General features: G+C 40.5%; 1 protein-coding gene across 2 annotated transcripts; it reads right to left on the reverse strand.

The window, feature by feature from the left end:
• Nucleotides 1-224: 224 nt before the first annotated feature.
• Nucleotides 225-14,347, reverse strand: LOC149280966 (hepatocyte nuclear factor 4-alpha). 2 transcript variants are annotated; one of them, XM_089499880.1, is made up of 10 exons: nucleotides 14,233-14,347; nucleotides 8,130-8,304; nucleotides 6,352-6,446; nucleotides 4,544-4,650; nucleotides 3,205-3,360; nucleotides 2,015-2,102; nucleotides 1,750-1,902; nucleotides 1,290-1,526; nucleotides 676-801; nucleotides 225-367 (listed from the first exon to the last, which is right to left on the reverse strand). In XM_089499880.1, exons 1-10 carry the CDS (start codon nucleotides 14,345-14,347, stop codon nucleotides 225-227), a joined length of 1,395 nt encoding a protein of 464 aa, XP_089356006.1. The 2 variants fall into 2 exon arrangements, with proteins under 2 accessions (XP_089356006.1, XP_089356005.1); XM_089499879.1 differs by having other exon boundaries at nucleotides 225-370; nucleotides 652-801.
• Between the last annotated feature and the right edge of the window lie 302 nt (nucleotides 14,348-14,649).

Genomic DNA, 14,649 nt, shown 5'->3' on the forward strand with positions numbered 1-14,649 from the left:
TGTCCAATGAAACCTATTTTTGGATGATGTATAAAATATATACACACAACCCTTACATTGCAAACGTAAAAAAAGGAAATTAAAGGGTTTCTTTTCCTGTTACGCTTCTCACAGCTATAAATTAAATAGTCCCTTCATTTTTTTTAATGGTATATTTAGCCACGGCAGTGAGTCCGTTATTATATATAGTCTACGATTTTTGGGTTTTTTTGTTAGTTTTTTCTTTACATAACTTCCTGTTTGGTGATGGTGGGTTGCGGGATGGAGGTTGGCTGTTTAGATACAGTGGCGATTGCTCCATGTACAATTTTGTATTGTTCTGCCCCGGAACCGGCTGGCGGGGACGGCTGAGGTGTTTCCGGTGTGGCTGGTGAAGAAAAAAAACCCAAAAAATTATTATTATTCGGACTGTTGCTGTGCTACTTAATATACAACTTTAGTGGTTTCATTAAGACAATATGGGAGACCTAGTAAGAGGGCAGGGAGTGTTCTTCTGCTGCAATGGCAACTTTTAGTTGGATAAATCTTTAAAATTCTTCTTTTCTTCCAAGGTTCTTTTATCTGTTTTTCTTTAATAACTCTGACTCCTGGGATATTAAGTATTTTTACCAAATATATTTAATCTTTACTAAATCCTTAGTAACCCTACATTAAGTTGAAAAGGAGGATACGCACACATCTGTCCATTGTGGAGCTGGGTTGGCAGGCTGTTGTTGGCTACAATGACGTTTGTTGCCAGGTGGTCTTGGACCAGATGAGGGTGTAGCGGGTGATGAGCGTGAGGTGCTTCATTCGTTGATCCTGGAATAAAAAAACAGGCATTTTTTTTTACTGTATTCATCTGTTTCGATCTAGATTTTATTATATCTGGTTATCTCCCAAGGGTTCTAGGTACAACATCTGGTTGCCACTGGTCTGGGGTTGTGAGCGAACCGATATAACCCTACCCACACATTGCCTTGTCCACCCACTCTCAATCCGCACTGCTACCATCCATAGAACTATTTTAACCAAGAATAATTAGTTCCTGATCACATCTATGCAAGTGAAAGATTTTGACCATTTTCACCAGTAATGTCCATTCATAGTTCCATTGGCCGTACGTAGTTCTACATTGTTGTAGTCTATTTGCATATGGGGCTGTATGGCAAGGCCACATAGGGGTGAAGCCACAAATCCGGAGTCGCCTTCTACTCCATCCCATAAACAAAATGTAAGTAGAAGATATTTTGGGTAGAAAGAACCCGTTGACCATTGTTTATGTCTTCTCCAGTTTCTTTCCTACTGACCTCCAAGAAGCATCTCCTGCAGCAGGTTGTCAATCTTGGCCATCCCGAAAAGCTTGACAAACTGGATCTGCTCTATCATCTGCCAGGTAATACTCTGCAAGGTGGGGAGCAGGAGAAGAAGCTCCCCAAATCTCCCTCGGGAGTCATACTGTCTGTCGTTGATATAATCTTCCAGGCTGACCTGAACCTGGTACCTCATCCTTTTGATTTTGGTCGGGTCGCTCAATCCTTTGGCATCTTCACACGAGAAGGAAATATTTTAAAAAATGTTTCAATGTCACCGATATTTGATCCATTCTCCAAAAAAATAATACTATACTACATTGACCAGCATTATGGTACAACAGAAATGATCGATAAACATGGCCACCAGGACTTTTTTCCATTTCCAATTTTTTTTAATACATTTATCGGCTCCGAGAATTCAGATTGCAGAAATTAAATTCAAAATGATACGTACCAGGGTCAAAAAATATTATGGCTTTCAAACACGCATACTCGTTGTCATCGATTTGAAGTTCTTGGAATGGAAGAACCAGCTCGTCTAGAATTCTGACGGCTACTCGGCCAACTTCTAGCTCGGGACAGTTTCGTGGCACCAAGCGATCGTTCCCTGTCCAGGATAAGAAGAGTTTATGAGTTGAAGGTTATAGCCCCATGTTTCAAGGACAAATTACACGGGGGCCCGTCGTCAAATAAAACACCAGATTTAATGATATATTTACCAAGCAACAAGAGGTCTTTATAAATCATGGATCTTTTGGCAGCTCCGAGAAGTAAGTGCTCCCCCGCGTGCGCCCGTAATAACGCCACCTGGAACAAGAAAACCAGAAATAGTATTTTTTAACTTGTAGTCTTGAAGGTATTTAACTTTTACGAGATGTACTGGCATTGAGAGAGCACCAAGGTTGCCTTTATTGTGATTGGGTCACTTGGACCCCTTGGAAATCGATGGGACCTGAACAGCTGACCCTTTTTGCCATAGATTAAAGGCGCTGTTCCACTTGGGCTAAATTTTTGTGAGCGCACTGGCGTCTCAACCAAATTGGCCTTAGCAGAGCATAAAGCCAACACGGCAGCTTTTCAGAAGCTTCAGTGTGTATCATGTGACATTGAAAGATTCCCTGAAAAATTATGAATGAATGAGGCAAAAGTTTATTATTTTGGGGGAGGGTCGGGACATTCAAAAGTATTGGGAATGATAATGTTCATTTAGATGCAAAAGAAAGCCAAATTAGTAGGTAGAACAGAATCTTTTAGGAGGCCGATGAACTTGGTCCTCTTGGTGAAGTTTGTATAGTATGAATAAGCATCAGAATACGCGGAACGTGGAATGATTTTATGATTTTTGGTTCTAGACACTACAAGGCCCCAAGCTAATTAGTTATAATAAGCAGTATGTAGTGGACTACGATGCCCGTTCTATGTTTCTTATAGAGTTTTATTCTTATAGGATTTTATGAGCCATTTAAGCTGGGTCTTGGAAGATTGTAACATCTAGAACATCTGTTGTCCTGTTCCAGGCGCCCGGCGCGTTATGTAGTTACACGTGTCGCTGCCTCAGCTCGGTTAACCATTCATTCTATCTCCCGTTACACGTCACAGGTTTTGGAACACACAGAGGTTAAAAATGTGACAGATTAACTGCTAAAAACCAGCAGTTTTAATCATTTGTCCATAAAAAAATCCATTTAAAGTCTATGTGCTGCAGGTTAGCCTAATCTAGAAGTGGGAAAAATCCTGCGCTCCAGCTGTGGTTGGATCTCATCTCCCATTAAACTCAGCCAGACCCTGGCTTTAGGTAGGTGAGGTATATGGGCTTACGGGTAACGCACGTTTCTGGAGAATCCCGTCTTAAACCATTTTTTTTTACAATAAACTATTTTTGTTCGTTATTAATGAATTTTGAGCCCACCTGGTCATCTAATGGAAGCTCACAGAAAGCGGGGATGTATTTGGCCCACTCCACCAGAACCAGGAGCTGCTGCTTCATTGAATCGCACACGTCGCTGATATTTGCAATTTTCTTCCCTCTGATATCTGTGTTCAACACGGACACGGATGACGTTATCTGCCAAAAAAATATCACAGAATTATTCATCACATCCGAGCGGAGCGAGTCATTTCGAGACACGAAAAAGTGTCTCTCCCTCAAGTTATTACTGTATACAGCGCTGGGGGGTTATTACTGTATACAGCGCTGGGGGGTTATTATTACTGTATACCGCACTGGGGGGTTATTACTGTATACAGCACTGGGGGTTATATTACTGTATACAGCGCAGGGGGGTTATTACTGTATACAGCACTGGGGGTTATTACTGTATACAGCGCTTGGGGGTTATTACTGTATACAGCGCTGGGGGTTATATTACTGTATACAGCGCTGGGTGTTATATTACTGTATACAGCGCTGGGGGTTATTACTGTATACAGCGCTGGGGTTTAGGCTGAAGGAGATAAATATATTATCCATGGGACCCCCCTTTAAAGCAGAACTTCCAGTGTAACTGCTCGGCTGTGCGTCCGCTCTGGCATCGTGTTCTGCCAAGAGCCGCACGACTTGTCTGCTTGAAATGCCCTGCACTGTTTCCTCTCTGCTTGCCTTCTCTGCTCATCTAACCAAATCTTAAATAAACAACCCAAAAAAAACCCAACTATTACAGCGCAGATTTCCTCGCTGAGGTTACGTACATTATTGGGAGAATCCTACTTTTTGATACAGAAGTGAAAAAATAAAATAAAATCTTTAAAAAAATGTAATATTTAAACTTTTTCAAGCCTTCTAATCTGTATGAAGCGTGCCTCACCCGGGATATAAAGCGTGGAACCAAATATTCTGGCAGAGTAGTGTAGAGATGGGAAAAGTTATTTATTTAGCTTTGAAGTACTCTTTTAAGATTTTAATTAATGCGTTTGCTGCGATAGAGCTTTTCTACAGAGGGCAATGGTTTGTTGGCATGCTGTCTAAATTAATAAGGAAAAATTTAACAGATTTGGGTAAAAACTGAGATATTGAAATTCACACATTCAAAAGATTCCTGCCCTGAAGTTCTCTCCCTTCTCCTTCCCTCACCCTTACAAAGGTTGCCTCATCCAATCAACAACAATCAACAACTTAACCATGGGGGACATATAACTTAATGGGGAGGAATAACCATGCAGAACTTGAGAACAGGAAGTTAAGATGAATTGAAATGGCATACGCAACAATATACTAACAGAGTCCAGGCACCTTGGCAAACTTCTCCTACCTGCTGTGACAGTACTTCAGCTTGGATTAACACATTAATAGATGGTAAACTGCTGTCTTCATAACTCGATCGTCTTGTGCTGATTCTGTCTCGTTCATTCTGTACAGCTGTAACGGTGGAGAGATAAAACGGGGTTAAAAAATGGAATAATTTAGAAAATTAGAAAAGTGGCATTTGTATAAAGTAAGTGGTGAAGACCACGAAACACAGAGAAGACCAAGAAACAGTACGAGAACTCTGATGGCCGTTGGAGAAGAGGAAGAGTGGAAATGGATGAGTGGTCTCCCGCGTGGTGAGACCCCCATTAATAATAACAGAAGACGCTCAGAAGGGTCTGGCTGCCCTTTTAGCATCTGCTTGGGCATGGTGGACATTGTCTTCAACTTGGAATCATTTAGAAAATGGTGGCATTGACATAAAGTTGGTGGTAAAGACCCAAAACCTAAAACAGTAAGAGAATTATGTGACCATAGGACGAGGAAATGGATAGGCAGTCATCCACATGGTGAGACCTCCATTAAAAAAAACAGAAGACCACCCTGCGGCCGCCTTTTTAGTGTCTACTAAAAGGGTGGACATTGTGGTCGAATCTCATAGCATTGAATAAACATTGACTTTACTTGTTATTGCAGGGAACCCGGGGTTAGCTGAGGAAATAATGCGATTACCAAATAATTTGTGGTAATAAAACAATAAGGGCTTGGGTTTAACCCTTCGACGACTCTTTAGTAGGAGTCGGCCTTGTAGGTTTGGTTTTCAAAATGTAAATCTCGCACTGATAACCGAGTATGACTAAGCAGAGCGGAGACTAGAAAGGCAAAAAAACTAAATTTCTGTAGTCAGCAACGCTGTAAAGGGAGCTTAACCCAAGGTTACGGGAGCGTTTATCAGTAAATTCGCTGAGTTCAGACACGGCATGATGTTTTCCAATGTTTATTCAGAATTAGCTGGTCATGGACCTAATGTGAAATTGATTGAATATTAACAGACACCAGTAAGGCATCTAGAAAAACATAACGAGATTCATCCAGGTAATCCTTAACAAGGAACCGTGCATCAGAGTGCTGGCTAATGGGATTCATTTATCAGCGGAAAAGTGGAGCGCTTCTGGAGCAAAGTGAACCGATTCGGAAGGGAACGTTCCCTCACTTCATGGTGGTTGTGCCAAATTTCAACGATTAGCAAAAAAAACAATATGCAATGACAGTGTCAACAGGTGTGTTACATGGCATGAAACAACAGGCGCACTCGGGATATATGTGGGGAGGTGACACAGGTGTATCATGGTCATGAGCCAAGGTGGGATGCATCAGGAGGTCCAAGTGGTCAAAGAAGTGGCTGGACCTGGAGCAGAATCTTCCTTCCCAAACTATTCCCAACAGTCCCTGAACTGGCTGTGGATGAGTCCTGGATTTTACCCCTCTCTGTTCCCAACATTTGGTGGCCCCTGGTATCCCATGTCAAGCATCCTTAATAGCGCCCTCTGTCTGTGTGGATGTGTGTAGTCCATGAAGCACTAAGTAATAAGAAATGGTTCTTCTAGAGATCCCAGCAAATGGGCATTGCCAGAAAATGTGAAGGAATGTCCCCTCTAGTACAAGGCCGTAAGGGGGTAACTTATAATCCTCATTAACTGAATTTTCCCACAAAATTTCACATGGCGCATGTGTTTGATAAAATGCTTTTTAAATCACGCTTTTTTAGCCCGTCTTTCTCAGTTCTTGCGTTAATCAAACAGATCTGGAGTTAACGGCCAATAAAGTAATTCAGGTGTTGCGAGGGGAAAAAAAAACACATTCCAACCTCACCTTCTTTTTTCATTCCAGCTCGGAAACATTTCTTCAGCCGGCAGTAACGACACTGATTCCTTTTGTCTTTGTCTACTATACACTGTCTGCTAAACCTGAAACAAGAGAAGAATATATCCATTATCCCAAGATATTCTCCGTCCACAGTCCTCAACTCCTCGGGTCTCTGGATTCTTGGCTTCTAGGAAATTTTTGAAACTGTTAATTTTATTTAATTATTATTTAATTACGCTACACCTCTTCCCTTTGGTTCCTACATGTCTTACAATTTCACTTTGCCCTCATTAAAGCCCAACCTTACAGATCATCACAGAATTCCCAGGTCTTAGACGAAGATCTATCTTCTGAGGAGTCACTTGGGTTCTTAAATTAGAAGAACAAAGTAGTTGTCAGGTATTTAAAGGCCACCAACCACCTAAAGTCAAATAACGCCTCATCTGTGTCTCTACCTTAGCTGGAAAAAAAATGAGTTATGACATCACAACCCTACACTGTGAGGGGGTAGATGGCAATGGGACACGAGCAAGGAGGTTATATCTCACAACCTGGAGAAGCTTAGATCTTTCTGGATTGGGCTGACCTTTGTAGCTGAAACCCAAGGGATTTCCACCATAAATGACCCCCTGGACACGTTGCATAAGATCCTCAAGAGACTCTTGAGATATTTTGGCATTGACAACAAAAATATATAAAGAAGATTTGTTGTTTTAAATGCTAAGCACCAAAGTCTACATTTGCTCATCTGCCACCCTACGGAGAGGTCTTGCTGTGGAGCACCATCAATCAGGGACAAGCTAAAGGTTCTGCAGTAACCACGTTACTTGGATATTAAAATGAAAATATATTGTATTAAGGGTTGACCGTCTCTGATTTTCTGAAGCCTGAAAGGTTTTCAATGATTTGCTGGCCGCGGGTTGGATGATAGCTTACGCCGTTGTTCTCTTGTTTACCCTTTTCGGTTTTTTATGATGAGGACAGAGAAGAATAGATTTTATTACTCGACTAACAATCTGTATTTTATTTCCGAACCCACAGATGAATCTCAATATTTGCTCAGAGTCTGAAATGTTGGAAGGGTTTAAAGAAAGTTTACCTCTGGCTTCACGGGACTTCATCATAAAAAAGGCGGCTTTAATAAACCAGCGGTTTTTATATTTAAAAAAAAATCACACAAAGCAAACATTTTCTTAAAACGTAAATCAGAAAATGTCCTGGTTCTAAAATACAAAATGAGTTAAAAATATTTATTCAAAAAGCCACATACCCAATGCAGTGGCCAACGTTTCTACCCCAACGGGGTCTTCATCAGGGCAGAAACCACAAACATAGCAGGGTAATGATTTCTAGCTTGATAAGGGACCCAGTTAGGGTTAAAATATAGTTAATTTTATCAACCATACTGTTAAAAAACAATATGCTCGTTTTGCAAAGAAAAATAGATACAGCCCATGAAAAAAATGAAGTCTTTAGTCAAAGTTGATACGTTTTTTGGGCCAATATAGAAAAAATGTAAAGTTCTATAAGCTTTACGGGACCTCGGAGGTCTCTTGTTCAGATGGAATGTGAAGATTTGAGAACGTACATGGTTTTCTTCCCCAGAAACACCTGAAATTAATTACTTTTAAAAACCTCTATCGATGACTGATCTGCCATCCCACATTTCCCGTTATATTTCATAAAATTTGCTCATTATCATTATTTTCTCTTTCATCCAGCATTTTCTCTTTTTGCCCGTTTAACTCTTTCAGTTATTATCCTTTGTCCTTAACTCTTCTTACCTGCACGAGTACATGTGATTTTTTCGAACGCTCCTCCGGAAGAATCCTTTGCAGCCATCACAGCTGGAGGCTCCGTAGTGTTTGCCCGTAGCTCGGTCGCCACATATGGCGCACAAGGAGTTAATTCCAATGCTGTTGGTCGCGTTGAGGTTTGTCACTTCCGACGGGGACGTATCTGTGAATGACACAACGCGCATGTTCAGCAAAAAGCATTTCCATTGCTACGTAACACCGGTAAGCGATGATTAATATGATATATTTTATATATATTTATTATTCATTATTATTTCATATTTAATAAAAATAAATATTTCAAAAGAATTCCTGAAAAGAAGAGAAGGTATCGCAGGAACAGGTTTGGATATGTGTAAAGTTTTAAAAAAATATATGATTTTGTTACCATAGCAACCAATGGAAGGAATATTCTGTTGGTTGCTGTGACAACAAGACCAGTCTTCAGCATTTGCATCAGTTTGCTTTTTTTGTTCCTCGTGAGCAATTGTATGGATGCTCATGTGGATTATCTTGAAGCATAACTGCCAAGTGTCCTGGTTTTCACTGGAAAGTGCCAATTATGGTGGACTTGACCTCGTTACCACGTGTACCAGCCGTGGGGATCATGGGCCAGAAGTGGAAATCCTCTGACCTCCTCTGACCAGCCCGAAAGAGGTGAAAAGGCAACGATGGTCTGTGCTGTTGCCCCTGCATGTCCAAAACAAGACTATACCTGGGCCAACTGGGCTTTGCCCGGAGACTCCGGCAGAGCCGCCGCTTCCCTGGGTCTCCGGGTGACCCCGGGGAAACTCCAGGCACTCCCCGCCTACTCCCCCTCCAACAATAAGTGTGCCCTGCTACGCCACCGGGACCGCCCACTGACATCACCGGGACCACCTCCAACCTTAGCGGGACCTCCCACCAACATCTTGAAAAAAGGGGGATCCGGGCAGCAGAAGCTAGAAAGTTCCCAGACATGACGATCGCCAGCAGCTGGGAAGGCGGCCCTGTCGGTTGCCCCAGTTGAGTGCCCGTTTTATCTCATTATGGCAGCTGCTGGTATATCACTGTATATCACTGTATATCATTCTATATCACTGTACCAATAACTTAATAACTGCAGCACCCGGAGAATGTAAAGCGAATGAATGTCTTTATGACCCAGCGAGCGTTACCTTTATAACCATTCCGTATTTTTATGGCCTCTGAATCACCAGAAATAGCTCACCGCGCCTAAATCTGCCTCTCTGCCGCAGCCGCTTCTTTATACATCAACATCCAACGCATACAAATAATATATTACATGCCGTGAAATACTGGAAGGAAGCTGCATACCTCCCAAGTGTCTCTATTATGGAGAGTCAGTCCCTCCTTCGTTACCCAAATCCCTGATTTTTTTTCATCCCCTGATGCCCCTCTTTTGTAGGGGCTCCGAATGTTTGCCGGGTATGAGGGTATCACAGGGTTCTACAGCCCCAATAATGTGTATAGTATATTAAATCCCTTTATGTATTTAAATGCTTCTATCATATCCTCTCTTCTCTCCTCCAAGCCGGACATTTCTGACGTTATGATGTCACAGGAAATTAGTCTAAAAGAAAATATCCACGGGTAATTTGAGCAACGGTGATCAGATGTTCAAGATGGACCTTATAGTCCAACCATCATCAGCAGCTGCTTAGGGTCTCTACTTATCTATGGGGGCCGCTTCACCGCAAAACATTTTAAGTTTAGGACCCCTAAAAACCCAAGATCTACCCCCAAAAGTTGACTTTTTTTAGCATTAAACCAGCCAACGGGCGTTCATTCCCCGAATCTGCAAAGAGCTGTATGTTTGAGTGTGTGTATAGTTCGTCTCCGAGCGGCTCTCTGTATGTGTTTACCAACTCACTTAGACGATTTTATGGACGTTTCAAGGCTGCGGATAAGCGACCCAGCTATGTATCAACTTCTCAGCTCCGCCAAACAACCATGCCTTTAACCCATTGCGTGCCAAGAAAATTCTGTGTGTTTTGGGATGAGATTTTTATTTATGTAGTTATTTTATTTTTTATTTTATTATTTTTGTACCGTAACGTAAATGTTTTACGTTTTTCAATTATTTATTTGCCAAAATATTTATTTTTGTTGTATAATAAAAAATAAATAAATACAAATGTTTTGATAATAAATAATACTAATAAAATAATCAAAAGAAGAGGAATTAAAAAAAAAAAAAAGATATATAATTTGTGCTATTAAATACAACCTTTGCAGTTCCAGCTAGTTAAAGGCTTTTTTACTTACAACATACCTCCCTACAGTCCTAGTTTTCACAGGACAGTCACGCTGCCCCGCTCAGTGGCCCAGAGAGCTGTAAAATCAGTAGCGGTCTGTGTGGTTGCAACAAATTGTCTACAAGTTGATATTAGGGTCCTGACAACTAGGGGCATTTCCAGTCCCGGGAACAGCCATAAGGCTCAGTTATAAAGCAGGTCCAGGGGAGCATCCCCCACCCCCCACCCTGCCAAAAAAAGCCAAGGGGGCCGATTGCTCTCTTCGGCCATCAAGGGCATCCAGTGTGCCATTGCTCAAAGAGGTGGTTATAAGGGAGATCTCTGATCCCCCCCCCCCCCACAGACACACACACTGGCCTGCTACGGAGACTGCATAAATAAAGCATATAACGGATCCAGCCAGGGTCTAAATGCTGCTTTAAGACCTTGCCACTCCCATACTGTCTCGCAGAAAAACACACCAAAACAGATTAAAAACATACATTAGTGACTTTTTTTTTTGCAATATGTTTTGTTTTTATATCGTTTTATCTGTTTGTTAATGTATGAAGCACATTAGCAATCTCTGTATACATATTTACCCCATTTGTGCAGAACGATTTCATCTTATCTTAGTGCTTTAGATGATAAACCTAAAGCTCTTATCTCACGGCTTTATGGCAAACAGCAGAATATCTAGGTCTAAATCCTCTTAATCAATGAATTCTTTAGAACAAACATTTAAAATGGAATTATTCAGCTCTCTGCTGCACAATGGAGTTTGTGAGCCTCTGAAACCAGCATATTAAACAATAGAAAATGGGAATTTCCCTTAAATTTCTAAAGCGTATGAAACAAATACCCCGAAGGGCACATTAACCCCAATCCATGTTTTTATCTTTAAAGTTGGGTTATATAATGTATTCATTGTGTATGCCCCTCCCCCTTTTAGATTGTAAGCTTTTGTGAACAAGACATGTATAATTTCTGCACAATTTGTTGTTAAGATATAATAACATAAATAATATAATAATATATTATAATCAAACTATATTTCGGTTATTTTTACTGATCGTGTCCGCAGATGTTTAAAACCCGGTTACTTAATACTTTAATACTTAAGATGCTACGTATTAAAAAAAACTATTCTATTCTCACTCTATTACCCTCTACCACTTCTACTGGGAGGCTGTTCCACTCAACTACCACCCTCTCAGTAAAGGAATTTTACATACCAGGCTTTTTAACTACTGCTTTGTTTGATAACTCCTGCAAAAACATTGATGAGTGTGAAAATGGAAATTCACGTCCATCATGATGTCATAATACACATGATGACAGCCGCAGTGCAAACTACTGTTCTAAGGTTTGGGGTCACTGAGCTGTTTTCATGGAAAACAAGGACGTTTCTGGCTGTAACATAATTTGAAAAAGGGTTTTTTAACAAATAATTAGTCTTTTAAACTTAAACTTGGATCAGGGAACACAACGTGCCATTGGAACGCAGGAGTGATGGGAGTGATAAAGGGCCGTTGGAACACAGGAGTGATGGGAGTGATAAAGGGCCATTGGAACACAGGAGTGATGGGAGTGATAAAGGGCCATTGGTACACAGAAGTGATGGGAGTGATAAAGGGCCGTTGGAACACAGGAGTGATGGGAGTGATAAAGGGCCATTGGAACATAGGAGTGATAGGAGTGATGGGAGTGATAAAGGGCCTCTGCACACCCATGAAGAGATTCCATTAAAAATCAGCCATTTCCAGCTAAAATAGTCATTTGCAACATTAACTCTGTCTGAGCTGGATTTCTGATCCATTTCATGTTATTTTAATGGACAAAATATACTTTTCTTTCAAAAACAAGGAAATTCCTAAGCGACCCTAAATTTGAAGGGTGGGGTATGTGTTGGTGGAAACAGGGTCTTTTTCAGTTACAAGAATTACTATTAACAGACAAGGTGCCTCTGGCCATATATATAATATACTGTATATAGAATCACTACCCTTTGAGTCGCTGACTTGTTTGTGCACCTAATTCCCCCAATGCCACCATGCAAGATTAACCCCTTGTGACCTCACTTTTCAAACAGTGCCTTATCTGCTTCTCTGAAGTCCAAACAAGTTTTCTATTTGCAATTGCCTATAAACAAGGTTCCGCCATCTAGTGTTCATGAAGGAAACTGCAACAAGTCTGTGATTTATGATTTTTCCATGTCAAGCTACAAAGTGTTAAAAACAGCTCTATAAACCAGTGTGCGTGAATACTGAAATACCAAGCGCGTGAATGAACACTTCTAATGCCGTTACAATGTTACTGCTAAATACTAATAAACTATTTGCCAGTCATTTGTGTATCAAGTATATATACGATCCAGATGTTATATAAACCGTCCTTGTATAAGAAGGCTGTGCCTTATGTCACACGAAATCTGAACATGTTTATTGTTCTATTGTGTTTTCCCATAATGCTTTGCTTTATGAGCCTCCCCAGAATTCAAATCTCCAAGGCACGTTCATTCAAGCCAGCGATTTTCAAATATTTTGCCAACCGGGATCTGCTCGGAAAGCATTATACAAGCTCTATTGGGTAATTAATGACATTTTTAATTAATTAATGACACTTGCATGACATCATTACAAGGGTACTTGTATGAATGTTTGAGGTCATACACTTATGCCTCCCAGCTGTCTTGCTTTGCACGGGCCAGTCCCGATTTTGCCACTTTATTCCGCTGTCTCACCGGGTTCCGCTTTTCGGGCCAGGTAGAGCTAGGTGGGACAGCGGGATTCTGGACTGCACTCACGTGGTCCTTAACGCTGACACTCTACCTCCTAATCTCCGTCCTTCAGAAATGTCACCATATTAAATAACTATTTAGTAGCACCCTGTGTAGCAAGAAATATGTCTGATTTGATCTATACATTCCCTAAAAGACATCACACAAGTGTCACTGGGAGAGATTGTACCTGCGACCGCTGGGACGTAAGCTTGGTTGGTATCCCTTAATTCATCCTGACTCCCTCTTTACTATTTCTATGTCTTCTCTCACCCCTCTATATAATTAATACAAGCTAACGACTCACTAAACAGGGCCCAAAATGGCTTGAAACCCCGGTTTGGTTTTTAGTACAATCAGATAAACCAATGCGCTGTAAAGAGCCATGCCAATGAGACTCCCTAAAGAGTTATTACCGCTCTCCATTAGCGAATATACCCTATTTATAATGCAATAACTTCCAACTAGCATAGTGTCAAAGGAGGGTTTTATAATAATATATCATAGTTATATAATAATAATAATAGTAATAGTAATAATAATAGAATAACATTTTTAAAATCTAGAGAAGTAAAATATACATATATATATATATATATATTGCTATACACATACACTCATAAGCAAAATAGGCATTGAAAAGTATCACGTAAGCATAAAGGGTATGATTATAATTTATAATATAATAATATATATATTATAACATAATAATAAATATAATATATATAAAATAAATATTAGAAATATATATAATATATATTCTGTCTGTCAAAATGTTAAGATATTAAACAAATAAATAATTTCGGGCAGAAATGTGAGACCAATTAAGATATTGGCTAAGCCAAAACCATTTCCTGATTTAGAGCTCAGCTATTGGTTCAGAGACATAACGTCAAGTTATTGCCCTGCGTCATTGTGTATCGGATGTACTACGGGCAGGAGTATTTGTACTAAGAACATACGGTCTCCCCTAGCTGAGTAAAAAAAATAATATAAAAAAACATTTCCCATTTCTCCCAAACTTTTACCCAATAAACAATTATATAAAAATTAGAAATCATTTTTTTTTTCTTACCATTCCCAATAGACAAAACTTGCATGTTTTCAAATTCTAAGGTGGTGTATGCAGGATCTAAAGCCTCGGTATAATCTGCCATATCCATGTCTATCAGAGCTTTAGACAGTCTCATTATAGTCTAAGAATCAGCGGCTGACTTCCAGCGGGTCCCCCGAGACTGCACCGCATCGACTCCGGTCTCCTATCTCACCAATGCTCTTAATTTGCAATGGAGAGCCTGCGAAGGGATGAGGCCTATAGCTTAAGGTGGAGTCCCCGGGGGTTAATGTTTAATCACCCCACCTCTCCATGCACACCGTATAACCCAGCCCTCCTTTTCAGATAGTGTCTCTCTCTACTTTACCACTTTTATTGTTTCATTGACTCGTCAAGTTACAAATAGCACTTCAGAGGTGAAGCTATCTGTGCCACCAA

Source organism: Sceloporus occidentalis, unplaced genomic scaffold (assembly GCF_023333645.1).
Source record: "Sceloporus occidentalis isolate IW3139 unplaced genomic scaffold, rSceOcc1.0.p SCAF_143, whole genome shotgun sequence".
Taxonomy (NCBI): domain Eukaryota; kingdom Metazoa; phylum Chordata; class Lepidosauria; order Squamata; family Phrynosomatidae; genus Sceloporus; species Sceloporus occidentalis.

Excerpts from the sequence above, each read along its gene's own strand:
- LOC149280966 (XM_089499879.1), bottom strand. The coding sequence starts at position 14,347 with ATGAGACTGTCTAAAGCTCTGATAGACATGGATATGGCAGATTATACC. Across the intron at positions 2,103-3,204 it reads AGCTTCCATTAGATGACCAG|GTGGCGTTATTACGGGCGCA; the intron begins GTGGGCTCAAAA and ends TTCTTGTTCCAG. Across the intron at positions 371-651 it reads GTATCCTCCTTTTCAACTTA|CAGCCACACCGGAAACACCT; the intron begins ATGTAGGGTTAC and ends TTTTTTCTTCAC.